Source organism: Cynocephalus volans, chromosome 15, assembly GCF_027409185.1.
Source record: "Cynocephalus volans isolate mCynVol1 chromosome 15, mCynVol1.pri, whole genome shotgun sequence".
NCBI lineage: Eukaryota > Metazoa > Chordata > Mammalia > Dermoptera > Cynocephalidae > Cynocephalus > Cynocephalus volans.
In genome coordinates this window covers 27,060,392-27,086,210 of record NC_084474.1, presented here as the reverse complement: position 1 = coordinate 27,086,210, position 25,819 = coordinate 27,060,392, and the positions used below count along the sequence as shown (strand labels likewise).

Below are 25,819 nucleotides of genomic sequence, written 5' to 3'. Positions count from 1 at the left end.
GTAGTGACAACTGTACCCTGTCTTGTGCTTAAAATATCACTTCTTTCTTCAATCAGAACCTCATCTTGCTTATATCAACCATCACCTTGAGAAATCAACCAAAGAGTCATTCCACTTCTGACATCCCATAAGAAATAAAAATGACGCATTCATTTCCCCTAAGAAGCCTTTCAGGATTGCATGTGAGGTGTTCTCACAGTTCGTTTATATCGTAACAAGTTCCTTGTTTGAGGTGGAAGCTTTCTGCAATTTGGGGACTCAGTTGTGTTCCCTCCACCTGCCATGTGCCAGGACCCTTCATCTGGGCACCTGCTGAGGCCCCTTGTTTCTCTCCCGCTTGCAGTTGTTGGCCCCAGCAGAGAGGTGAGTCATAGCCTGGCCTGTTGGCTCAGTTGGTTAGAGTGCAGTGTTATAACACCAAGGGCAAAGGGCCAGGATCCCTGTACAGGCCAGCCACCAAAAAAAAAAAAAAAGAGAGAGAGAGAGGGGCGAGTCACACACTAGGTCTGAGCTCCAATTTAATTGAAGTTCCTAAATTTCTCAGGAATATTTTACCCATTGAAGTCTGTTTTTCTGATTATACCTATCATTCTAAAAATTCTTGGTGAAACTATGTTTTTCATCTAACCTTATCTTTATCTTGTCCTGTCTTATAATGTGTCATTGGCTAAAAGGGAGAAAAGAGCAAAAAATGGTCAACAAACAGAATCTCAAGATGTCATGACACAGGATTGGCAAGTTTAAGGTTTTGTCATGCAGTGTCCCTCAGTAAACAAAGTTTGCCTTGGGTAACTACCCAAAAACCTTACAAAACCTGTTATTCCCCTGACCTATCCCTAAGAATTGATGTAGAAGAAAGAAGTCTCCAGAAGCTTAAATCGCCATGGGCTGCAGTTGTTAGGTCTATGGTCAAAGATAGCCAACCTCTGGCTGGGGGCTGAGGTCAGAGGTGCACATGCAGCATATGTGACTGGTCATTATCAGTTCTCATGGGATCATCACACAAGCTCACACCTCCAGCAGGCTGGACACCTATTTCTTAGGCATATTCTTGTTATAATTCAAATTCTTGTGCATATCTTACAAAATGACCTAATTAACCAAGTGAGTACTTCAAGAAACTTTCTCTTTTCTTAAAAAAAAATATTTATGGGCTGAGCCCGTGGCGCACTCGGTAGCGTGCTGCGCTAGCAGCGCGGCGTCGCTCCCGCCGCCGCGGGTTCGGATCCTATATAAGGATGACCGGTGCACTCACTGGCTGAGCGCCGGTCACGGAAAAAAAAAAAAAAAAAAAATTATTTTTCTTGGTGGCTGGCCAATACGGGGATCTGAACTCTTGTTCTTGGTGAACTTTCAATATGATCAAAATTATCCATCTTAAGAAAGGCTTAAATCAAAATGGTAGCTGGTCAGGTGATAGTGGGTTACCAGAACTTATTAACACAGCGCCACTAAAGTTGGCATATAATTCTTCCCCTGCCACACACACTGCTAAATTTGACTGGCTTAAAAAAGGGGGAGGGGCAAAAAGAGAAGGCAGTACAATTTCTTTAATTTTCTTCTTTTGGCAGCTGACCAATGTAGGGATTGAACCCTGAACCTTGGTGTTTTCAGCACCATGCTCTAACCAACTGAGCTACCTGGCCAGCCCCTTTTAAATTTTTCAGTGGTCAACCTCTTATGACCAATATGAAGAACCTTAGAATTTAGGGCAGTACAGGAAAGCCATGATCGCAGCCTCCCTGACCTACATCCCAGCCTCCCTAACCTATAGTATGTATGTTACTAGGTCCTTTAGATGCTGACCCTGCTTAAAAGAGTCAATGGAACTCCAGACCTGGGAAAGAGTCTATGAATTCCTGAAGCCCATCAAACAGAACAGGACTAAAGAAAACACAAAATGTGGAACAATCCTTACTGAAGTCAACACCTACTGTAGTGGGCTGAATTATATCCCCCCAAAACCCACTGAAGAATGAATTGTGCCCCCCAAGTTTTATGTATTAGAAACTTAACCCCCTCCATGACCGCTAAGAGGGTGGGAAATCCTATATGGTAATTGAAAGGTGGGGCCTTGAAAAGGTGGGGCCTTGAAAAGGTGATTGGATTGTAGGACCGTGCAGTAGCGAATGGATTAAAAATGGTGATCAGGGGTGTGGTTCCGAGGGCTTTAGAAGAATAGGACTCTTTCTCTCTCTCTGCTCTGCCATTTTCACCATGTGATACCCTGCCATCACTGTCACCACCACCAAGGCTTTCACCAGCTATGTTCCCCGGACTTTGGACTTCCCAGCCTCAGAAACTGTAAGCAATAAATATTGTTTTCTTATAAATCACCCAGTTCAGTTCTTTTTGTTATAAGCAACAGAAATGGACTAATACACCCACTTTTTTTTGAGTAGAGACTCAGTGGACATTAATCCAGTTTAAAATAAAAAATGCATTGAGGATCTTAGACATTTCCTTCAGACAACAATCTGAGGTAGATCGATAGGAAAATGCATTTGCCACATTATCCTCCTTTTTAATGAACAGCCTTAAGCCAGGAAGCAGGGATTTGGTACTTAAAGGCTAGAATAGAATACAGCTCCTCTAACAGGCCTGTAGCATTTGCCCAAACATTCTGAGAAAGTCTTAGAACGCTAAGTAAGATCCTAAACAGGTTAATGGTTTTTCAAATTAAATGACTGGATGATTCCACATACTCCTTGTGCCTCCCAACAAAGTGTCACTGATAAGTATACTTGCTGCTACTATGAACAAAAGGGACACTGGAAACCCAATCGTCTCATGTTTGGCAAGGAAAAACCTGGCAGATAATGAAAGCAGTCTAAGGGAGAAAGTAACACCCAACTTCCGATTCTATCCCTTCAAACTCCCAAGAAGAATTATCATTAACTACTCTGGGTCACACTGACTGTTTTCTTAGAGTTGGGGCACTACACTTCCAACAATAACCCTGTCACTAAGTTCATTCCTTATCCTTGGAGTCAGCGAAAACCCAAGTTTCCAACTGCCTCAACACTCCCTATGTCCCAGCCACTTATGCTCTTGGTGTTTCCCCTAAAAACATGCTCTTCCCCTGTGATATCACACCAGCCCAACTTAACGATGAGAGAGATCTGTTATGAAAATGGAATAGCAAGGTTAAGTTTTTCTAGAAAGGCCCTCTTCCTTGAAATTCATGAGGACGTCCCTACTCATAATCAGGTCATTGCTAACTTGATACAAATACATAAATCAGACACAACTTGAAGATCTTCGTGAGGTAGAGTCCTAATGGGTAATTTACAGCAATTTTAGGGTTACAAGGGTTAAGCACATCAAGGTTCAGACTGACCCATCCTAACTTTTAGCCAGGCTTGTACGACACTTAGGAAGGCAGAAGGAATGGAAGAATTAAGGCTAACAGACAAAAGATGCTTCACACTTTGCATCAGATCTTATAACACTCCTATCCTGACTATGAAGTAACTCAGTAAATGGGCGTATAGATTTATTCATGATCTCAGGGATATCATTATAATTATCACTAAGATAATGATACCCCACATTCCAGTAGTGCCAAGTCCAAATACTGTTCTTTCCCCCAATCCCACCCATGGCCATCTATTTTACAGTTGTGCATCTAGGTTCTGCCTTCTTTAGAGCCTGTTCTCTTAAATTCAGATCAATACCTGTACACCTGTCCTTAAGAGAACCCGTAGCACACATGAACTATTGTGCCTCAGAGAGATTCCTTACTTTTCACAAGTTTTTAATCAAGCACCTTAACGTTCCCCTGCAGGATGAACTTCTGCTAAGCTCCAAAGACTAGAAAAGCACTAAACAAACATGATTTCTATCTACCTTCTGATTATTTTATCACAAAAAGACACCAGTGTCAAAAAAAACCTGCAATTTTTTCAGCACAAGTTCATTATCTCAGGCATGATTTGTCTCAGGCAAGTCTCTTCCCTCTGATTGACTGACTGTCCGCAGTCCAGAACTTTCCTAGACTTATTGAAAAAACGATTGCTAGGTCTCATGAGGGATTGTGAACAGGGGGCTCATAACTTCTCTGGAATTACTTCTTCTTTAGGACCTGACAAAATCCTTTGTGACGGACGCCTGTCCTGGGAGCACAGCACGAAAAGGAATTTTACACACTAGAGCTAGCTCTTCAACAACCCCCTGTCCTTGGTTGGTCTAACTTACCATAAAACTTTCTCCAGGTTTGTTCATAAATGATCTCCTCAGATGCTTGGTGTTTTAACTCAATTGCGTGAAAACCACCCCCAGCTTATTGTAGCATCCCCCCCCCACCCCCCACTGGCAAAGGCCTATCCACTTTGCTTCAAGGGTTTTGGGATCTTCCTTGAACCTAACAGTCCCCCAAGCTGTACAATTTTTGCTATCTAATAAAATGCACAACATTTCTATCTGAGCCATCTACATCTATGAAATATCGTTACTTTCTTCTATACATATCTCTATCCATCACTGAAGTTCTTTGAATCCTGCTACGCTCCTTCCATGCCAAAAGAAGGGGAAATACCTAACTGGTATTTGTCCAAAAAGCATGCATACCCCATTCAGACTTACGAGAAAAACCTTTGGACAGTCTTACCCTTGACACTGACTGTTGATGGGTCAGATCTGCAGACAGAGACAGGAAATGATTAGCCTGACTCTGCCATAATAGATCTCAAATAACCCTTAGAAGATGATTCCTTTCAGCCCAGATGGTAGAACTGATTGCTCTCTAGAGCCCGCAACCAGCTGGAGAGAAGAGAGTTAACATGCACAGATAGTAGATATGCCTTGGGGTCATCCATAAAGTCTGGGTGCTCTGGAAATAGTGCAGCTGTCTAAGCTCAGTAAGGATCTCCACCAAGGCCAACCCTAATCCTACCAAAGAAATAGGTAGCATCTAGGGTGATCTAGATGCTAAGAGAAATGCCCTGTCTGGTCATTAACCCTAAGCAGGAGGCTCTTACAAAAGTCCTGGCCTGCTGAGATGACCAAAACACCCATGACCTTGGAAGAGCTCAAGGCACCCATTACAGAATACTAAAATTAGGCCCCAATATCAAAGAAAAAGTACTGAGACAGATCTGGATGTAAATTATGTGAAGATATACTCCCTAGCATTCCCAGGATGGAGCCTCTCCAGTGGAGAGGGTCTTGCCGAGATCCCAGGTGGGACCACCTACACCATGGCAAGGACATACTGGCTGCTGTTCTGAAAAACACTGATGCTATTTCTGAGGATGTCTCACCTGCCATCAATATACTCCTGGGCAAAAGCAAACCACTAAAGGTGGGCATGGACAGGAGCCAAAACCTCAAAGCTCATTAGAACTCTTCCAGATTGGCTTCGGATAATTCCCCAGCCATGGGGTATGAATGTGTTCTGGTTGCTGTTTGCTTTTCTCGGCTGCATGAAAACTTTTCCCTATCAAATAGTTAAGGCTCTGACAGTACATTGAAGAGTACATACTTTATGATTCCATTGATATGAAATTAGAGAGTAGGCAAAACCCCATGTACCAGGAAAGGAAATAACTGAAGAGTTGTTGGGGCAGGAGTTGGAGACAGGGGTTACCTGGGAAGGGGTTTAAAGGGCTTTCTGGGGTGGCACCTTCTATATTTTGACAGGAATTGAGAATTACACTGCTTTATGCAACTGTTAAACTCATGGTACAGTTAAGATGTGTGCATTTCATCATATGTAAATTTTACCTTTAAAAAAGTGTTCTGTGGCTTGGAATTAATTTAAGTTAATTTCTACAGATCTTTCCAATTTTATAGGTCAGGAGAACCCTCCTGTCCTCTCAGTCTAGGTCAGGACACGATCCTCTTCTCTTTCACTGTTACTTTATACTTTCTTCTTTGCTCCCATCACAGTTCAGAGTCAACACATTTATCAAGTATTCACTACATACCAGTATAGATCTTCCTCATTAGACTATTATAGGGACCAAGGCTGCTGTGCTCACTATTGTATTCCCTGTACCTGGCTTGGTGTCTGGCCCATCAATAGCTAGGTGTTCAAAAAAAGTTTGTTAGGTAAATGACTAAAAGGCAAATTAGAATAGATCACTTTTCATGTGCAAGGTGGGCAGCTTTAAAGGATTGGCAATATTCAGGGCTGGCAGGTTAGCTTAGTTGGTTAGAGCATGGTGCTGATAACACCAAGGTCCAGTTGCTCCATCTCTGTACCAGACAGCGCCCCCCCCCAAAAAAGAAAAAAAATTTGATAAAGGATTAGCAATATTCAGTTTTAGGTGAGAGCATGGAGAAACAGGTACTTGCACTCGTTGGAGGAGGTGTAGATTGGTATGGTTTGCAATACCTGTTAAAATGTGCAGTGTAGATACCCATGGATCCAGCAATTTCACACCTGGAAATTTATTTCTTATAGGAGACAGTAGTACACGTATGCATCTGTATAACTGTGTTCCTAGAAGTTGCTTGAAGTGACAAACTGGCAACAACCTAAATAAATACCTTTCAAGAGCACATCCATAAAATGAAATTCTGTGCCATGCAGCTATTATAAGAAATAAAGTTAATTCTAATATATTGATAGGGAATGATGACTAGTAGATATTAAGTGAGAAAAGTTGTAGAAAAGCAGGAAGTATAATCCCATTACACACACACACACACACACACACACACACGCGCGCGCGCGCGCGCGCGCGACACATAATCCTACATAATTTTAAAGGATAGTATTAAAAAAAAAAAATGAGGGTGGGGAGTAAACCAAATTAACCAGCACTACCTCCGCAGAGAGGGGGTAGGAAGGAGCCGAGAGACTTACATCTACTTTTATTTTATCTGTTTCTTTAAACTGTTTAAATAAACAAGTCTTAAAATTTTAAAAAATATTTCTGAATATAATAAACTCTAGATTCTTTGCAGAACAAGACTCTAAGATAAGGTTCATGTTGCTTCTGCTAAAATAAAACTGCAATCCTTGAATGCACTAAAAAATGGCCTGGCGAGGACCTAACATGCACAGACCACCCACGTGTCCTCACACCAGTCCTACGCGTGAGGTCTGGGAGGAAGGAAGCCAGTAGGTGGAAGTGGGTCGCAGGAGTGCTGGGGCGGGCCTGTCTCGGTTAGGAAGCCGGCAAGTAAGTGATCCTTCCACAGGGATGCTGGGGACAAGATTCGACGGGTCGTCCTCACTTCTTCGACCTGTTAGCCAAAATCTTATCATCTCAGAACAAGGAGAGGAGGAAAGCCTGGGCTCCTTGTCATCCCATCTCGGTTGAGAACACAAGGCGCCGCCTCTCGTCTCTTATCCTGCGCCCTCGAAGGCCTCGAGGTCCCGCGCCTTCCTCCCGTCCTCCCGCACGGCCGCGCCGGGGCGATGGCTGCAAGCTCAGGTCCCGGGGCCGGGCGAGGAGGCGTCCGGCCGGCCGCGGCCGCTGGGAATGTCCGGGCGGGGACGCTCTGCCACCGGCTGCCCTCCGTCGCCAGCTTTGGGGCTTTGGCGGCGTCCCTCGGCCCCCTCCCTCCACCAAGCCAGAGCCAGCCGCCGTGCGAGGTTTGCGCCTCTTTCTGCCGCCTCGCGCCCGCGCCCGCACGAGGGGCGCTCGCCCGGTTTAGCTTCCAGGGAGCGGCGGCCCGGGCGGCGCGGAGCTGGGCCACGCTCGGCGCAGGACAGCGGCTTCCCCTCCCTCGGCGCTTGCATCTGTGAATGTGAATGGAACTAAGCGCTCCTTCCTCTCCGTCAATGGCCGGCCAGGAGAATGAAAATGCGGTCTTTGAGCGCTCGGTATGGGTCTGGACCTTGGTTTTCAGAGCCCCGCGCGTCCAAGGTCGCGAGCTTTCCCCCGGGGAAGGGACGGCTGTAGCGGCGCGAGGGGCCGGTCCTCGGTCGTTGAAAGCCACTTAAGGAGTAAAAGCCCCCTAGAGGGCAAAACGACCGCCCGAAACCTCGGAAGCGTCGGGGCGCCGAGCTCCCCGCGCCCAGGCGTCCCCACCCGGGACCCGCGAGGCGCCGCTTCCCAGCCCTGAGGCGGCCCCGGGCTCCTCACCAGGTGTCAGCGACCCACAACGCCCACCCGGTCCTCGAGCGGATCTGACGCTGCCTTCGGGCAGGCTCCGCTTTTGGGAACTCGAAGCGGAGAGGCAGGGGCGCGACCCCGGACGCGAGTTCCAGCCTTCCGGGCGCCCGTGCAGGGTGGCGTGTGCGCAGGGGGGCTTGTCTGGGGACCCTGGATTGCACACTCGCCCCGCTTTTTGCTCGCCGACCGGCAAGCCTGGAGCGGCAACAGTGCCCACCCCAGAAAGCGGGCGGCGAGCGCTCTCCTCCAGGGCCCGGGGACGGTTGGGAGAACTAACGAGTTAAGTGCGCGACCCCTGGGGACGGGGGGCGAGTCGAACGTCGGCCAATGGCTGCGGTGGGCGGGAGCAAGACCGACCTGGGGACCTGCGTGGTCCGGGTCCCTTCCCCACCCTCGCCCTTTCAGTGCCCCGGGGGCCCGCCCACCCTCTTAAATCCCGCTGGGCCGGGGGCCCGCCCGCAGCCTCCCGCGCCCGCAGCCTCCCGCGCCCGCAGCCTCCCGCGCCCGCAGCCTCCCGCGCCCGCAGCCTCCGGCGCCCGCAGCCTCCCGCTCCCGCAGCTTCCCGCGCCCGCGCCCATGCCTGTGCCGCCCTGCGGGGTCTTGAAGGCGCTCTCGGAGGTGGGTGCCGCGCGGGGCGCGCCCCGGGGCCCAGGGCGCCTGGGACGCGCGGGCCCACTTGCTAGCTCAGTTAGGTCTGGGTGGTCGTTCCGCCGTCTCGGGGGCTTTTACACTCAGTGGCTTACAACCCCAAGTGTTAGATCCTTGGGGTCGGGGTAGGCCAGGAGCGGGGCGCCCTCGGAGGCTGGGGAGAAGCCGGGCGGATGCCGCGCCGTGGCTGACCTCTTCTCCTGACCCCGTGTTCTTTAATTCGAGTCACGACCCTGCTTAGTTTCCTTACTGGGCTCATTGAGCTTGCCCTCAGGACCCGCCGGCCCTGAAGGGGCTTCGTGCCTCAGCCTTGGTGAACGTGCTGCGGGTCCATTAAAACGCCACGTTTTCCGGGGTGCGACGACGCGGGGGCGGGAGGGCTGGAGGCCGACCAGGCTTCTCCCCCGCCGTCTCCGGAGAGGCGACCCCGGGCCTCCTAAACTTTACCCAGGTGGGGTGACTGACTGGAGTTTCCGGGGGACTTGGGGGATGAGGCGAGACTCGCGCCGCGTGGGGCTCTGGCGACGGATCCCGGCGGAACCGAAGGTGGCGCGCCCCTCCCGTCGGGGCAGCCTGGACCGCCGAGGCCCGCCGGCTCAGACCCCGGGGTCGCGGCGGGGCGCGAGCGTCCCCCATAGGCTCTTTCCACCCTGCTGGGGGCCTAGGAGCGCCTGGGACGGCCTGGCACCGCCTCCCCGCCCCAGCCCCGGCGTTGGGAGGGCCCGGCGGCTCCAACCGACCCTGGAAAAGAATTTTGTCAGACTGAGAAGAAGGAGGGACAGGGAACTTGAAAGGGCTTTTGCGGGAGCCGGGTTGGGGGCCGAAGCCAGAGAGCGGGTGTTGGCAGCCAGCCGTGCTTGGTCGAGGTGTGTTTGGAGAGAGAAGGCGAAGGCGACACTAACCAGGAACTGGCAGTCGGGCGGGATCCCGGCAGGTTTTCGTTTAAGGGCTTTTTGTGGCTGCTTTTTTGGTTTTGCTTTCCTTGTGGGGCAGGTCGTGCGGGATCTAGTTGGGAAGTTTATCCAATTCCCTCCAACCCAGGCGGGCGGGAGCGGGGCCGGGGCCGCGGGCAGCGCCCCGCGCCGCGCACTCAGTCGCGCTCGCTTTCCCGCAGGCCCGCCGCGCGCTGTGGCCCGGGATGGCTCTACGGCCGCCAGGTGAGGCCGGGCCCCAGGACAGGCTGTGCTACCCGCCCAAGAGGCTAGAGAGCACCCCCCAACAGCTGGCCGCCTACTACCCGTCGTTCCCAGCCTATGACCACTACAGGAGCACCCTAACCATGACGGAGGAGGATTTCCAACCTTTCCGGCAACTGGAGGCCGCCGTGTCTGCGACCCCGGCCATGTCCCCCTTCGCCTTCCGGATGGCGCCTTCCTTGGTGAGTCCGGGTCTGGCTCTACAGACGGAGCCGTTCTATGATCTGCCCTGGTACAGTAAGCTGCCACCGTGGTACCCGATTCCCCACGTCCCCACGGAGGTGCCACACTTCCTGAACAGCAGTATCGAGTACAAGGGCGCCGGCGGTGAAGATTTGGGCCGCACTGGTGGCCGCAGCGACAGTGGCCATTGTTGTGGACCTGAAACTTTAATTCTGCCAACCCCTGTGGATGCTTCCCTGTTACCTGAGGAGCCGAAGACCTCCGAGTTACCTTGCTCCCCCAGAAAGCAGTCTCAGGATGGCTCCAAACCCCTAAACCAAGAGGGAAAGCCTCCTGATCGTTTCCACTTCACCGAGGACGACCTGCACTTTGTTCTGTATGGGGCCACTCCCAGCCTCGAGCACCCAGCCAGCCTGCACCATGCAATTTCGGGCCTCCTGGTCCCCACAGACAGCTCTGGTAAATGGAGTTCACCATCTGGGAGTTGGATTGGATGGGAGTAGAGGTGGGGGTAGGAGAGGGGAAGAAGCCCTTCAAGGTGGGTCTGAGGCTGCACAAGTGCGGGAAGGGGGGGCACCGTCAGAGCCTGAGGAGTGCAAGCTCCCAACTGAGGCCCTGCCCACTTAACGTTATGACTTAAGGTTGGTTTTAGTGCGAGCTGAGGACTGGCATCAGATTTCACCACCATGTGCAAGAAGGTATCTTCATGATAGCCTCCTGTAATTCACACTTAAGAGTCCCGGCCCAGCCATCTACCTGGACCTTAGTCAAGCATTATCCCTGATTCTCAAGTTCCTTAAGTATGCAAAATGGGGTTAATTGCATAACCTTGCAAAGGGTTGCTCTGAATCTCAAATGAGAAATTGTGTATGAAAAGCTCATGTAAAAGGAGCAGGAAAAATATAAAAGGACCAATAAATGTCAAACTCAGGATGATGGTTACCTCTAGGGAGTAAGAAGAGAAACGCCTTATAAAAGCATTTCATAATACATTTTTAATGAAAAAAACTTTAACCCTTCCTTTTTCTAGGGTCTGATTCTCTTTCTCAAACTCCGGATAAAAGCTCCCTTCAACTTCCAGAAGGTAGGCAGGGCTCTGCTTGGATTGCTTTCCCTGCACGAATGCTGCTCACTTTCCTCACTCTCTTCCTGCCTTGGCTTTCCCCTAGGTCTCTGCCTCATGCAGACGAAGTTTGGTGAAGTCCCACATTTTGGTGTGTTCTGCAGTGGCTTCATTGCCAAAGGAGTCAGGTTTGGGCCATTTCAAGGTAAAGTGGTCAACGCCAGTGAAATCAAGACCTATGGAGACAATTCTCTGATGTGGGAGGTAAATAAGTTTTTGGTGGGTTGCTGAAAGTAGGAAACAAGGCTGGTGGGGAGAAATTATGGCCTTTGCCAGAGTCCTGGTCAGGAAGTGAGGACATCAGGGCAGTTATCTGCTGTTTGTGTTGCCTGTACTCGGAAGGAACCTCAGGTGTTCACTCCATGAGGAGAGCACCTCTGCATGAATTCTGTTTTGTGCCCTTAAAAGGCATTTTGGTCTGTGAAGATTAGCCATGGAATATACATTTAAAGAATCAATACATTGTGTTATATTTATAGACAAAACCAAATGCTTTAAATACTTGTAGTATAGAGTACTGAAAGTATGTTAAAGGGAATAAAATTTTAAAATTTGATATTATTTGCCTATGAAATTAGTGAAGGATTTTTAGAAACTGATATTCTTCAAGCTTGCTGGTGGGACTGCAGTTTATTGCCTGCAGGAAAAAACCATTTGTCAGAATGTGTCAGATAGCTTAAAATGTTCAAAACCCATTGGCCCTGCATTTCTCTTTCTAGGAATATAGTTTAGGAAAATGACCTGAAATTCAGGCTACGTGGACGATATTAATGACAGGGTTGGTTATAATAACAAAACATTGGAGACAATGAAATTGCCAGCAGTGGAAAAAGAATGAAATTATGACTCCATCTATATGAATGAAAACTAGATGGGAATAAAATACAAAACTAAATGGTTGTCTTTAAGTGGCAGAATTAAATGTAACTAACTTTGTTTCCCTTACATCTGCTTATGAAATTAATGTAGAAATTCGGGAATTGAGAAAGTAATAAAAGTAGGAATCTTTTTTTTTTTTTTTTTGCCTTTTTCGTGACCGGCACTCAGCCAGGCCGGTCCTATATAGGATCCGAACCCAGGGCAGGAGCGTCGCCGCGCTCCCAGCGCCGCACTCTCCCGAGTGTGCCACGGGCTCGGCCCAAAAGTAGGAATCTTTAAAAATATGTTACATCACCTATAGAGATGCCTTTAAGCTAATAAATCTACTTAAAATTTAGATTTATATTCTACTTGTAATGATATAGAAATCTGATTTATAGAAATAAATTTGGTGCACTGTTAGCTTTGGTTTATACATTTTTTTAATAAACTTATTTTATAGGTTGGGCAAAAAAAAAATACATTCTAAACTTAATGTCTTATTTCATTCAGATCTTTGAAGATGGTCATTTGAGCCACTTTATAGATGGAAAAGGAGATACAGGGAATTGGATGTCCTACGTCAACTGTGCCCGCTTCCCCAAGGAGCAGAACCTAGTTGCCGTGCAGTGTCAAGGGCAGATATTTTATGAGAGCTGCAAAGAGATCCACCAGAACCAAGAGCTCCTTGTGTGGTATGGAGACTGCTATGAGAAGTTTCTGGACATTCCCGTGAGCCTTCAGGTCACAGAGCCAGGGAAGCAGCCGGCTGGGCCCTCTGAAGGTCAGTGTATACCTCTGCCTCGCCCAGTGCAGTGAGGACCTCCTAGTGGAAGCACTGGGCTCTTTTCCACAAACCCTCTTTGTGGAGCTCCATCCCAAAGGCTGATGCAGGAGGCTAAACTGAGGGTGTCTCTGACCAGGGGGCACTACCCAGATAGAGGAAAGCAGTCTCATCCTTCCAAAGCTGCTGAAGCTACCTCTGTCCATAAGGATACCGGATCTTCTACATCCTAATCCTTCCCTAAGAATAGAAGAAAAGTGGAATAAAGAGATGTAACCTCTCCCTTAGCCAGTTTCTGATTTATCTCTGCCCAGGACAACACAGGCGATGAAGTCAAAGCTCTAGAGCAGTGTTTTTCAAATGGTGTGTTGCAGAGTTGCAATATCTTCGTGGGGTGGGAAATCAATTTAGTGGCTGAGACCAGCATTAAGGCAAAAAAAAAAAAAAAAAAAAAAAAAAGGACAATAAGAATAAAGTAGAATAGAAAACATGAGGTTACTTCAAAAAGTTCATGGAAGGTTTTATATAATCTTTTAATTCCATATTCCCCAAACTTTTTGAAGTACCTTTGTGTACTGATGGGAATCACTTAACAGTAAGTGTTTTGTGAAGTTTTTGCCTCGCATAGAGAAGTGTGTGTGCTGGGTGTCAAGTATAAAATGTATTTCTTTTTTTTTTTTTTTTGACTGGTAAGAGCATTGCAACCCTTGGCATGGTGTGGTCTGCACCACGCTCAGCCAGTGAGCGCACCGGCCATCCCTATATAGGATCCGAACCCGCGGCCTCGGCGCTACCAGTGCCGCACTCTCCCAAGTGAGCCTCGGGGCGGCCCTAAAATGTATTTCTTACTGTGGGTTTGAGGCAGGTTTGGGGATCATTGAGTTAGACTCCTGCTCTCAGACTTGGAGATCTTGTGAAGATGTTGATTCTCTGGTTGTTCTGCATTTCCATCAAGCTTTCAGGAGATGATGATGCTGGTCCCTGGGCTACATCTGAGTAGTAAGGAGCTAGAGAACCACTAACTCACTCTGGTGATGAGCCTGTGGAATTTGCATTTTATGGGCCAGCACTCTGCTACCGGGCTTGGAATTTGCATTTTAAATAAGCTCTCCAAGCGATCTTTGCATACACAACAGTTTGGGAACTACTAATCTAGTAGACCGACAAGACAAATGTAAATAACTGTAATGTATGTTGTAAGACAGAAAACAATGTTATTGTGGTATATAATAAATGTACTAAGCAATGGGTAAAAGAAAATGTGAATTGCATTTATCACATGCTTCCATGATTGTCTGCTTGCCTGTCTCCCTTTTAGACTGAGACTCTTCAGGGCAGGAAATATCCCTAAACACCTTACTATCCTGCTCCTGGATCCCAGTGTGCACTGAATGAAGGAGGAAGACATTGCAACCAAACTGAGGAAAGCTGCTTAGGGATGAGATGAGAAAAGGGATGTGTAGGACAGAGGGAGAGAGGGAAGGCATTTCGGGCTCAGGGAATAGTGAAGTCCAAGGCAAGGGAATGTCTGCCAGGGATGCTGTGGTAAATAATGAGCAGCCCCTTTCAATAGTCCAGATAATGAGGGCCTATCAAATTTGCTTTGGAGAACTATCTTCCTACTCCTCCAACATGTGTACGGTGTAGGAATGGGCATGTGGATAAAGATGGCGGTGGGGGCAAGATGGTAGGATTCTCTGTGGTCTTTGGAGCTCAGATTTGTCTCATACTTAGCATCAAACTAAGTAGGTCCTCTTTGGTCACTTCCAGAAATGGACCGACTCCTTTTGAAATAAAAGTAAAAATGAATTTGAGAAAAATACATGCTTAATAACTCACAAAATGTAATCATTATCCTTTGATAATTATTTAACAATATGTATTGAACTATTAAAATGCATGTGACATTTCTAGTAGAGTACTACTCTACTAGAAATTTGTCATCAAGAAATAGTCCAAAAGGAAAAGCTTTCCATTAGGATTTTTACCATAGCACCATCCGTAGTAGTGAAAAATCACAATCTAAATGCTCAATAGTAGAATAATTAAGTAAATGATGATATATTATAACACAGAATAGAATGCAGATGTCAGAGGTCACAGTCATAGCAAGCAACAGAGATAAGGGCTTATGATGGTAAGTGGAAAAACCCCAGCATGCAGTTACTTGTGCTCTGATTCTGAACCAAGTGATATTAGATGCTTATAGCTATAAAATGTGGAAAGGAACTTGTAGACAACTTAATTTGTTGGGAAGGATATGAATGAATTCATTTGTTTTCTATTAATATGAATGGTTTTGTATATGATAATCAGGAAAGAAAAACCAAAATTTCTCTGCCTCTCAAAAGAAATGTTTCTTTTCTCAAAGGCTTTTTTGGCAAGGATTGCTAGGAGCCTTCCACTTTAAGGGCTTGAGTAGGTTGGGGCTGGCCGGTGAGCCTGGTTGATTAGAGTGGGTTAGTGCTGATAAGGTCTTGAGTAGGGAAGGAAGGGTCTGGACTCTATGTGGGCGGGTTATTTGAATATGCAAGCAAGCTGTGTTGTGTGTGTGTGTGTGTGTTGGGGGATGGAGGTATGGAATGTGAAGACATTGCCTTTAAAACATTTTTTTCTTATTGTGGTAAGAACACTTCACATGAAGGGTTGGCCCGTGGCTCCCTTGGGAGAGTGTGGTGCTGACAACACCAAGGCCAAGGGTTCAGATCCCTATATGGGGATGGCCGGTTAGCTCACTGGGTGAGCGTGGTGCTGACAACACCAAGTCAAGGGTTAAGATCCCCTTATCATTCATCTTTTTTTAAAAAAAAAAAAAGAACACTTCACATGAGATTTACCATCCTGAAGACAACTTTTTTTGGGGGGGTACGCAGCTGGCCAGAATGAGGATCAGAACCCCTGGATCTTGGTGTTACAAGGCTGTGCTCTAACCAACTGAGCTAACAGGCCAGCCCATTGAATCACTGAAGACAACTCTTGTTTTTTTGTTTGTTTGTTTGTTTTGGCATCTGGCGGGTGCAGGGATCCAAACCCATGACCTTGACATCATAAGGCTGGACTCTAAGAAGACAACTCTTCTTAATCATTACCAAACTATATCTAAATTCGGTGTTTGGGCAGAAAGTGTCGTTATCAGTGTTGAAAAACCCCTTGGCTAAAAGAGTAGTCGTTGAGCTAGGGGGAGGAAAAAGTAAACGGAACAGGATAAAATTTGGTTAAGATGAATTTCCAAGGACCTGAGTAGAAAATGTAGACAGCCAAAGACTAATTAGTTAAGGTCACTGTTTCATTTCTGTGATTGTTCTTTTTTTTTTTTAATTTTTTTTTTTCTGTGATTGTTCTTAATGCAAACTCCCTATTTAACCTTTATTCTGAATTTTGGTGTGCTTTAGTGCTTGGATTTGTAGATCCTCTCCTCCCACCCCAGGAAGCAGGAAGGTAAGATACTCTGACCAATGAAAATTCTAGCTCTGAGCAAAAACCCGTCCCAGCAAGAGGATTCTGAGAGTATTAGCACCTCAATGAAAGTGATAGACATAGCAGGGTGATGGGTCTCCCTGCAGTTGACAGGTTGACAGTTGCCTTCCTGGTTATTTACTTAATGAATGGTTTATTTCCTTAGCCACCTTATGAAATGTGCCTGGGACATAGTTGTCAACTAACAAAGCCCCTAATGGACAGCTTCCCTGCTACTCTGATGCTAAAAAGATTTCTATCTACAGACTCTTGCATAGACTCATTCTTGGCTCTTCTGCCTCCCTGGGGGCAGACAATGAGGTCTCACTAGTGCATTCATAGTCAAAACCACTTTATCCTCTGGAATCCAGAGTGTCCTCAGCAGGGATGCTTTTGTAGGTGGCCCCTGTTCTCCCCTACCCCCAACACATAGACACCCCTGGACCTGGGACCTCCTTTGCTAGAGTCGGCTGCAGCCTCTCTAACCTCTCTCCTCCCCCTCCCTCCTCCATTGATAAAAACAGATTTACCTTTCTCAGTCTCGCCTGTCACTCAGTGATAATATCACTCATGGTGGTAAAACTCAGTAGGTGTTAGAATCAAATTAGTTGTTATGGTAACCCTGTGTAATAGAGAAGTCAAGATGTTTTCACCCTTTATATATGAAGACTGTAGTTCTGGAGTCTTTCCCAAAAGTTCAGAGAAGTGAATTATAAATTAAGAGAGTGCCTCAAACTTGATAAATGGGGTCAAATGGAACAGCACTGTGAAGACTTACTTGGAGGGCCGGCCCGTGGCTCACTCGGGAGAGTGTGGTGCTGATAACACCAAGGCCACGGGTTCGGATCCTGTATAGGGATGGCTGGTTAGCTCTCTGGCTGAGTGTGGTGCTGACAACACCAAGGGTTAAGATCCCCTTACTGGTCATCTTTTTGGGGGAAAAAAAAAGACTTACTTGGAAGTCGGCTGTGGGTGTCCTGGTGACAGCTTCAAACTTGTAGCTCAGGTTGACCTTAAAGGGAAAAAGAGAAGTAGGTGTACCTTGGAATATTAACCTTGTTACAGATGCCAGGCAGGAAAATGGCTCAAGAACTGGAGGGCTGAAGTGCTCTTAAATTGGTCTGAGGAAGGGTTTCTTCAACAAACATGCTTCAGAGAGCAAAAGGAAAGGAGAGCCAGCCTACAGATTAACAGGTTTAAGAAGCATAGCAAACACGTACAACATGTAGACTTTGTTTGAATCCTAATTTGAGCAAACTGAAGTCATTAAACACATATATATGTGTGTACATATGTACATACGCTTTTATTAAGGAATAAGTTAACTTTTTTTTTTTTTATAAAAAAATGACTGGGAAAGGGGATCCCAACCCTTGACTTGGTGCCATCAGCACCTCGCTCTCCCAAGTGAGCCAACTGGCCATCCCTATACAGGGATCTGAACCCGTGGCCTTGGTGTTGTCAGCACCACACTCTCCCAAGTGAGCCACAGGCCGGACCCATAAGTTAACTTTTTATGTATTACAATGGCATTATGGTTATGCTTTCTTAAAACTCATCTTCTAAAGATGGTAATTTGAGGTATTTGAACCAAAGGATAAATTAGTATAAGAAAATAATCCATTATGGAGAGAAGCAATGTAAAAGAAAACAAAATTGGCTATGAGTGGGTCACTGTCAAAGCGTGGTGTTGGGCACATTAGGGTTTATTATACTATTATTTGTACATTGGTAGATGTTGAAAATTTTCTGTAATAAAAGGTTTGTAAATATCCTCTAGGAGAAAGTCAGAAGGAGGAAAGGTAGCTGAAAAAGCCACTGGCACTTGTCCCCTGTGTTTGACAGAGTCTGCAGAAGGTTACAGATGTGAAAGATGTGGAAAAGTGTTTACCTACAAATACTACCGAGATAAGCACCTCAAGTACACCCCCTGTGTGGACAAGGGCGATAGGAAATTCCCCTGTTCTCTCTGCAAGCGATCCTTTGAGAAGCGGGACCGGCTCAGGATCCACATCCTTCACGTTCACGAGAAGCACCGGCCTCACAAGGTGAGCAGCAGGGGGCCTAGCGGCCTGCCTCCACCTCTGCTCCCTCCACAAACTGCTGAGCTGCGGGCGCCGGCTGCAGGGTGGGGTGCCTGTTGCAGGGTGGGGTGCCTGTTGCAGGGTGGGGTGCCTACTGCAGGGTGGGGTACCTGCTGGGACAGCTGCCGGGGCCACAGCACTACAGAAGAGACAGACATGAATAGATAGATGCACATTTGTTAGGATGGGTGTCCCAGGCAAAGGGAGGAGCACAGAGGAAGAGGTGGCCTTGAGCCAAGTCTAGAAGGGCAAATGGCTTGTCTGATTCATACCACAGGCAGAGCTGGTTGGCTGGGGGAAAGGTTGAGACATTCCAGGCAGAAAAGGGCCTGGCATGTGGCCCAGGTAACTGTACCTTGTTCCATATCTGTGCAGGCACACTGATAGTTACAGGTGAGGAGGCGGCATAGGCGTGGTCCCCAAAACAGAAGGCCTCCATGGCACACCCAGGATTCTGTAAGGAAGAAAAGTGATAATGACATTAGGGAGCCATTTCCTGCAGTTCCAGACACCTGGTCACTCTGGATTGGTGCAAAAAAGTACAAAATACCCTTGAGCTTAATTAGAAAGATGAGGCTGGCTGGTTATCTCAGTTGGTTAGAGCCAGTGTTGTAACACCAAAGTCAAGGGTTCAGAGCCCTGTACCCACCAGTCACCAAAAAAAAAAAAAAAAAAAAAAAAAAAAAAGAGGATGAGACTTGGGCACAGGTAGATTCTTGCTTGACTCCCAGCTCTATCAATAAGGATTACCCGAGAAGCTACAACAAACTTGAGCCCCTGTTTTCCTCTTAAAAACTGAGAGTAACCATCATAAAATTGTCCATATCTCTCCCCTTCTTCCTAAATAAGCTTCTGGGAAAATTACATTCAATCCCTATATTACGTACTCCTGTAAAGATGGACAAGTATCATGTACTATTTGTGTAATTCTAACAGGATTTTAAAACATTCAGACAGTGAAATTATTTCTCTCCTATCAGACTGATGAAAGTAGGAACTATCCAGTGTGCTGACAGTAAGAAGTGAGAGACTGTGCTGATCAACACAGAATTGGTTATATAAATTATGGCTTGCTAAGCAAAAACAAGTTGCAGAATATGTATAGAATGATGCCATTTAAAACATTAAATGCTACATATAATGCTTTACATAAAAATGAAAAGTGGTTGGGGTAAAACATTAAATTGTTAACTGTAATTTTGGGAGTGTGATTGAGAGTGAAGACAAAAGTGATTTTTATGTTTTTATTTGATAGACTTGTTTAATTTTTACATTTTAATATGGGAAAATAATGTGTGCTTAGTAAACACAATTTAAAGAAAAAATATAAGCCACCTGATATCCTATGGCCCGATGTTAAGTCATCTTAGGTGTAATTTTTTTCTAAATATGTGTGTGCATTGAGCTAATTTGTAAACATAATAATGGCTCTATCAGTGCACCAGATGAATGTGCCATAATTTACTTAACTAATTCCCTTTTTGTGCATTTCCCCCAAATATTTCTGCAGTGAACTATATTATAGAAGTCATTATCTCTGTTATCCATTTCTGATTATTTCTTTGGGCTAGACTCCTGGAAATAGAAAAACTTGGTCAAAGGGTGAATACAATTTTAAGGATCTTGAATTAAGTTACCGAAGTGCTTTCCAGAGGTGTCAATTTATGGTCCAGCCACCTGGGCTTGCAGTGTAGTAAGCTGCACCAGCTCTCCTGCTAATAATATTACTTTTTATTTTGTTATTTTAACAGAAGAAAAAATGGTATCTTGTTTCAATTTGCTTCTTCATTATTAATGAAGTTTAAATTTTAAAAATTTATTTTATTGGAAGTTTGTATTTGTCCTGTGATTTGTCAATTTATGTCCTTGGAAAGTATTTATATTGTTACATGTTTTGTATTTTACAAGCCATGTTTGATCAATTCTAGGATTTAGATGGTTTTTTTATGTTTTAATATTCTTGAAATTGAGATGTGTTCTATAATTGACAGCATGCCTTAGTTTTAATTAGTAGCATTTTCTTTTTTAGTTAGCACATAAAGTCCTGAGGTATCCAAGTGGTGAGATAGAGCGTTTAGGATATTTGTCACATTTGTGGCAGACAGATCAAAGTATTAAGAAAATGGAAGCTATAGGGTTAGTTTTTGTTTATTGGACTAAAATACAGTGAGGAAAAAGGTCAAGAAGTGTCTATTAGGATGTTGGATGGGTCAATTGCCTAAATACCAAGGACAATGGGTGAGTCTTGGGTTGGTGTTAGAAGGCACTGCTGGCTTTGAAATTGGGGGCCTGTAGACCAGGAGGCTAACAAATGACAGGGATAATGATGAAGGGGTGGAAGCTAGTAATAGTGAGATGATGACTTGCATTCCAAAAGGGGAGCTGCTTTTACAGTAGAGTGAGGGATAATCATTTTCCACTGGCAGTAGAAGTGGTGAGACCTGACTTACTCATTCCCAAGGGTTCTTCTTTTAGTTCTCTTTGCAAGCTTTCCCTGAGTGATCTCATCTTTAATCATGACTGTAAATACCACCTACCATTGGGTTTTGAATCTCTAACCAAGAATTCTGTGCCAAACTCGAGAGGCATATAGCTAGCTGCTCAAGGAACATGTCACCCTGAATTTCCCATGGTGCCCTCCAGCAATTCTTGCTTAACATTATTAACTCTTACTTTAACCTTTACAGAAGAAAAAGAAGCTCAAATGAAACAGACATGTAGAACTTCAGGTAGTTGATTTTTAACAAGAAAAATCAGTTTCTGAAAGAAAAAAAACATTGATTGACTAAAGTATCAGAAGATGCTGGGTGTACAACCAGCAATTAAAAACATGTATTACCACCCTCTTCCTACTTATAGCTCCCTCATTACACATGATTCATCAGTTAAAATCCATGACAACCAATGTCCCTGAAAAGTGACATGAGTTTCAGGAAGAACATAAAATAAAAATGTCAGGAAATCTTTGTGGTCCATAATTGTTATAAATACAAAGAATTCATAAATGAAAAATCCATTCAAAATTTTCTTCCTCTTCAATCTTCTGAAATACCTGATCAAAAAAAAAAAAAAAAACACAAACCTGATCAATGGAAACAGGGCCTTGTTTTTTCAGAAAGCGTTATTTCTTATATTTCTTTCTTTCTTTCTTTCTTTCTTTTTTTTTTTTTTGCGGCCAGCTGGTACAGGCATCTGAACCCAGGAGCTTGGTGTTACTAGCACCGCACTCTCCCAGTTGAGCTAACCAGCCAGCCCCAACTTTCTATTTCATTTGTGACTTCCTTGTAAGCTTTTCTTTTTGATAGGACTTCCAGTTGCAAGAGATAAATTTAGTTTCTTAATTTTATACGTTTTTTTATTTGGCCACTGGCCTGTACAGGGATCCCAGCCTTCAACCTTGGTGTTACAAGGCTGTGCACTAACCAACTAAGCTAACAGGCAAGCCCAAATTATATAGTTTGTGTAATGATATTACATTATTGTTGAAAGCATTCTTTTGAAGCTTAGTCTGATTTGAACTTGCTGTGATCACACAGCAAACTTGTTGACAGAGCAGGACTAATTCAGGCCAATGTTATATATACCACAATCCTATTCAGTTTCCACATTTCATCTCTGAAGTAACTGACACCCAAAGATGTTTAGGGAATGACCTGAAGTCACAGCATTAGCTTTAGTGACAGCATTGGGCAGGATCTGGAGCCCACGCTGCCTGATTCTTCAGTGTGGGTCCGGGATGTCTTTCTACTGTTACAGGTAGACCCTCATCCTGGGGAAGGGCGATCTGCTGCTTGCACATGTACACAGGATAAATATGAGAATTCTCTTCTCACCCTCAGGTAAATGTAATATTGAAATGGACTTGTTAGGGGAAGATGTAATTTCAACTATATTTTTGTTTTTCGTCTTAGTGTTCTACATGTGGGAAATGTTTCTCTCAATCTTCCAGCCTAAATAAACACATGAGAGTCCACTCTGGAGACAGACCGTACCAGTGCGTGTATTGTACAAAGGTAAATGGAACCTCCTTCTAAGGGATCTGTTTGGAACCCTGCTTGGCTGTCCATGGGTGAGAATTTGAAGCATAAAGCCTGGCTTATAATGAATTTTTGGTGGTAAATGTTAATCAATTATCATTGCAATCCTCACTTCGCCATCAAGTATGCTTGAGTTTGCTTAAAGATGGTCAGATACGAACTCTTGCAAAACTGGCATTGAGGGCATGTGCAATGAAACATGCCCCAAATTCACAGTGAACTGTAAATATTACACAGTATTTAAGAGCATGGACGGGGCCGTGGTTAAGTCCTACTTCTGATGCTTACTTAGCTGTGCAACTTGAGGAAGTCCATTAACTTCTCTGTTGTTGAGTTTTCTTATTGGTAAATAGGGGAAAATAGTCTTAACAGAGTTATTGGATTACATGAGTAAATATATGTAAAACGTTCATAACAGTGCCTGTCACATTGTAACCCCTACTGACGCATTAGCTACTTTTATTACTACTTTAATCCATGAAGACCTAAATGGGGAGAATGCTGCCGCTCTGACTTTCCAGAGGGACATTGCAGAAGTGGCATCTAATCTATGTTGTATAGAAGACAGAGCAGCAAAAAACGGAGAGACAAATACATGGTTAGTGTTTGTCAGAACAGAGACAATAGTTTAACCATGCTTTGGAAACATTATATCAAAATACCTCATATCCTGTTTTGGTGATATATATCTATGCAGTCTGACCGTTAACCATATATGGCTATTTCAATTAATAAAAGTGAAATAAAATTGAAAATTCAATCCCTAAGTTGCACTAGCCACATTTTAAGTGCTCAAAGGCCACATATGACTAGCAACCACTACATTGGACAGCACAGGTACAGAACATTTCCATCAGCACATAAAGTCCTATTGGAGTGAACTGGTGTAGACCATGTTTCTACCATTGAGTCATTTACACTTTTTACAATAAAGCTATAAGAGAAGTATAGGCTGTCTTTAGGGGAACTTCTAAACCTTCCAAAGAGGATTAAAACATTGAGTCAACCAGGTTTAAGAAAACTAACACTTCCAAAGAAAGTGTGTCAAAAGAATGAAAATAATTAGCATAGAAAAACAGCACTGAGACATAACTAGACCATGTGAACTTAGCACGAACCAAAAGAGGTGGCATTGGATTTGTGTGAAAAAAGCAGTCAGTCCTTAGGGAGGGGGTAAGTGCTGTCTCATGGGATGCCCAGAGCAAGGACAAAATACTCCACAAACCATCCTGTTTCTGGAGTAGTGCTAATTCTGATCCTCACCTTTCATGTCTAGCTAATCTGGGAATGATGGAGGTCTGAAGGGAACACTAAACCCACTTAAGATATGAATTGGTGGTCTGCATTCTGGCTGACACAATAGACTCCAGTTACTTCTGGTGGAGACTGACCATGTCTGGGTGGTCTTCCTTATGGAGCAAGAACCCGACTCCCCATGTGCCAATCTGAAATGTCCTGCTGTGCAGGTGGAGATCCCCAAACATTCCATTGTCAAGTGCTTCCCTCCCAGACCCCCAAATCTGAGCTCACCAGTTTAACTTTGTGTTTTGTATCACTGTCAATGGGTCCAGAAAACAAAGTCATTTTCTTATATCTCTAATATAGTACCTTAAAGTGACAAAGGTCAGAAAATAGTGTTGAAGTGAATGAGGGGAAAAGTTATAAATGGAACAGAAAAGAAGAGGCTAAGAAAGAAGATGTAAAAACAATGAAGTTCTCAGGAATCTGAAATGCTCCAGCCACTCTGGAAAATAGTTTGGCAGTTTCTACTACTATACGATCTAATAATTGCTCTCCTGGGTACTTATTACAGGGAAGTGAAGGCTTTAATTCATACAAAAACTTGTATATAAATGTTTATATCAGCTTTATTCATAATAGCCAAAAACTGGAAACAACCCAGATGTTCTTCAATGGGTGAGTGATCGGACAGATCCATTTATTGCTGAATACCACTCAGCAAGAAAAAAGGAATGAACTATTGATAAACAAAACAATTGGGATGAATCTCCAGAGAATTATGCTGAGTAAAAAGAGTGAATCCTAGAAGGTTACATACTGTATGATTCCATTTATACAGCATTCTTGAAATGATAAAATTATAGAAATGGAGAACAGATTAGTTGTCCCTGCTTAAGAAGGAAGTGGGAGCAGAAGGGCAGCATGAGGGATCGTTGCGATGACAGTGTTCTGTATCTTGACTTATGTCAATGTCAGTGTGTCCTGGTTGTGGTGTTGTACTAGAGTATCATAATATGTAACCATTGGATAAAGGGTATACAGAACCTCTGTTATTTCTGAAACTGTGTGTGAATCTACAGACATCCCAATAAATTTAAATCAAAAAAATAAACCCAATAAGGTAAGATTCATGCAAAGACATTAGCCAATATTAGCTTCTCCTTCTGTAATGCAGTTTGTCTAGAAGTGTCCTAGGGCCACCTGCTTGAATTGCTTGTTTATATTTAGGCTGCTGGTCTCATTGCAGATTTATTGGTCACACTCTCTGGGCTAGTGTTGGCAATCTGCATTTTTAACTAGAACCCCAGGTGATCTTAGCCACTAAAGAGCCACTGTTCTGATATCCAGTGCTACTCAGAATCACCAAAGGACAAGTTGATCAGGTCCTTTTTGATTAAGGCTACTGTTGTTGACCATGAGTGCTCTATAGCCTCAAAATCCAAGATTCGTCAACTGGAGAAGAAAGAGTGACATAAGTATCAGTAACAATGAAATTAAGCCCATTTTATTAGTTTCCAGCTGGTGGAAGTTGACTTTTTCTCTTGCCTTCTGTTCTCTGCAGAAGTTCACTGCCTCCAGCATTCTCCGCACACATATCAGGCAGCACTCCGGGGAGAAGCCCTTCAAATGCAAGTACTGTGGTAAATCTTTTGCATCCCATGCTGCCCATGACAGTCACGTCCGCCGCTCCCACAAGGAGGACGAGGGCTACTCCTGTAGCGTCTGTGGGAAAACCCTCCCAGATCAAGACGCGTTCTACTCCCACGTGAAGTTTCATGAAGATTTCTAGCCCTCGGTGTGGGGACAGTGTACAAACTAAGGACTCAGATTCTCTCGTTATGGGTGTGTCATATGAACAAGGAGTAGTAATATTGAATGAGGATCAGAAAAGTTGAGCTGGCCAGTTTGCTGAGTTTACAAGATTTATTGACCATGGTTTTAACAGCTTTCACAGAAATATTTTTCACAATTTTTAACAGGAATGGAATTTTGGTGAATTTACCTAAAAACAGTGAAAGCTTGGGGGTGAGAATGCTTGAGGGTCTAAAAACTCAGTGTATATCCCAAGAGTGACTGTAAAAGTCCCTGCAGTTCAGAAACTGGAAAGAGTCCTAGGATTCATGATGAAAGAAAAGGAGG

General features: G+C 44.8%; 1 protein-coding gene across 1 annotated transcript; it reads left to right on the top strand.

The window, feature by feature from the left end:
- Window positions 1-9,855: 9,855 nt before the first annotated feature.
- On the top strand, window positions 9,856-25,469 carry PRDM14 (PR/SET domain 14). The gene is made up of 7 exons (XM_063079075.1): window positions 9,856-10,555; window positions 11,127-11,180; window positions 11,266-11,423; window positions 12,591-12,861; window positions 18,163-18,365; window positions 22,313-22,414; window positions 25,242-25,469. The coding sequence occupies exons 1-7, from the start codon at window positions 9,856-9,858 to the stop codon at window positions 25,467-25,469; spliced, it is 1,716 nt and encodes a 571-aa protein (XP_062935145.1).
- Window positions 25,470-25,819: the final 350 nt, after the last annotated feature.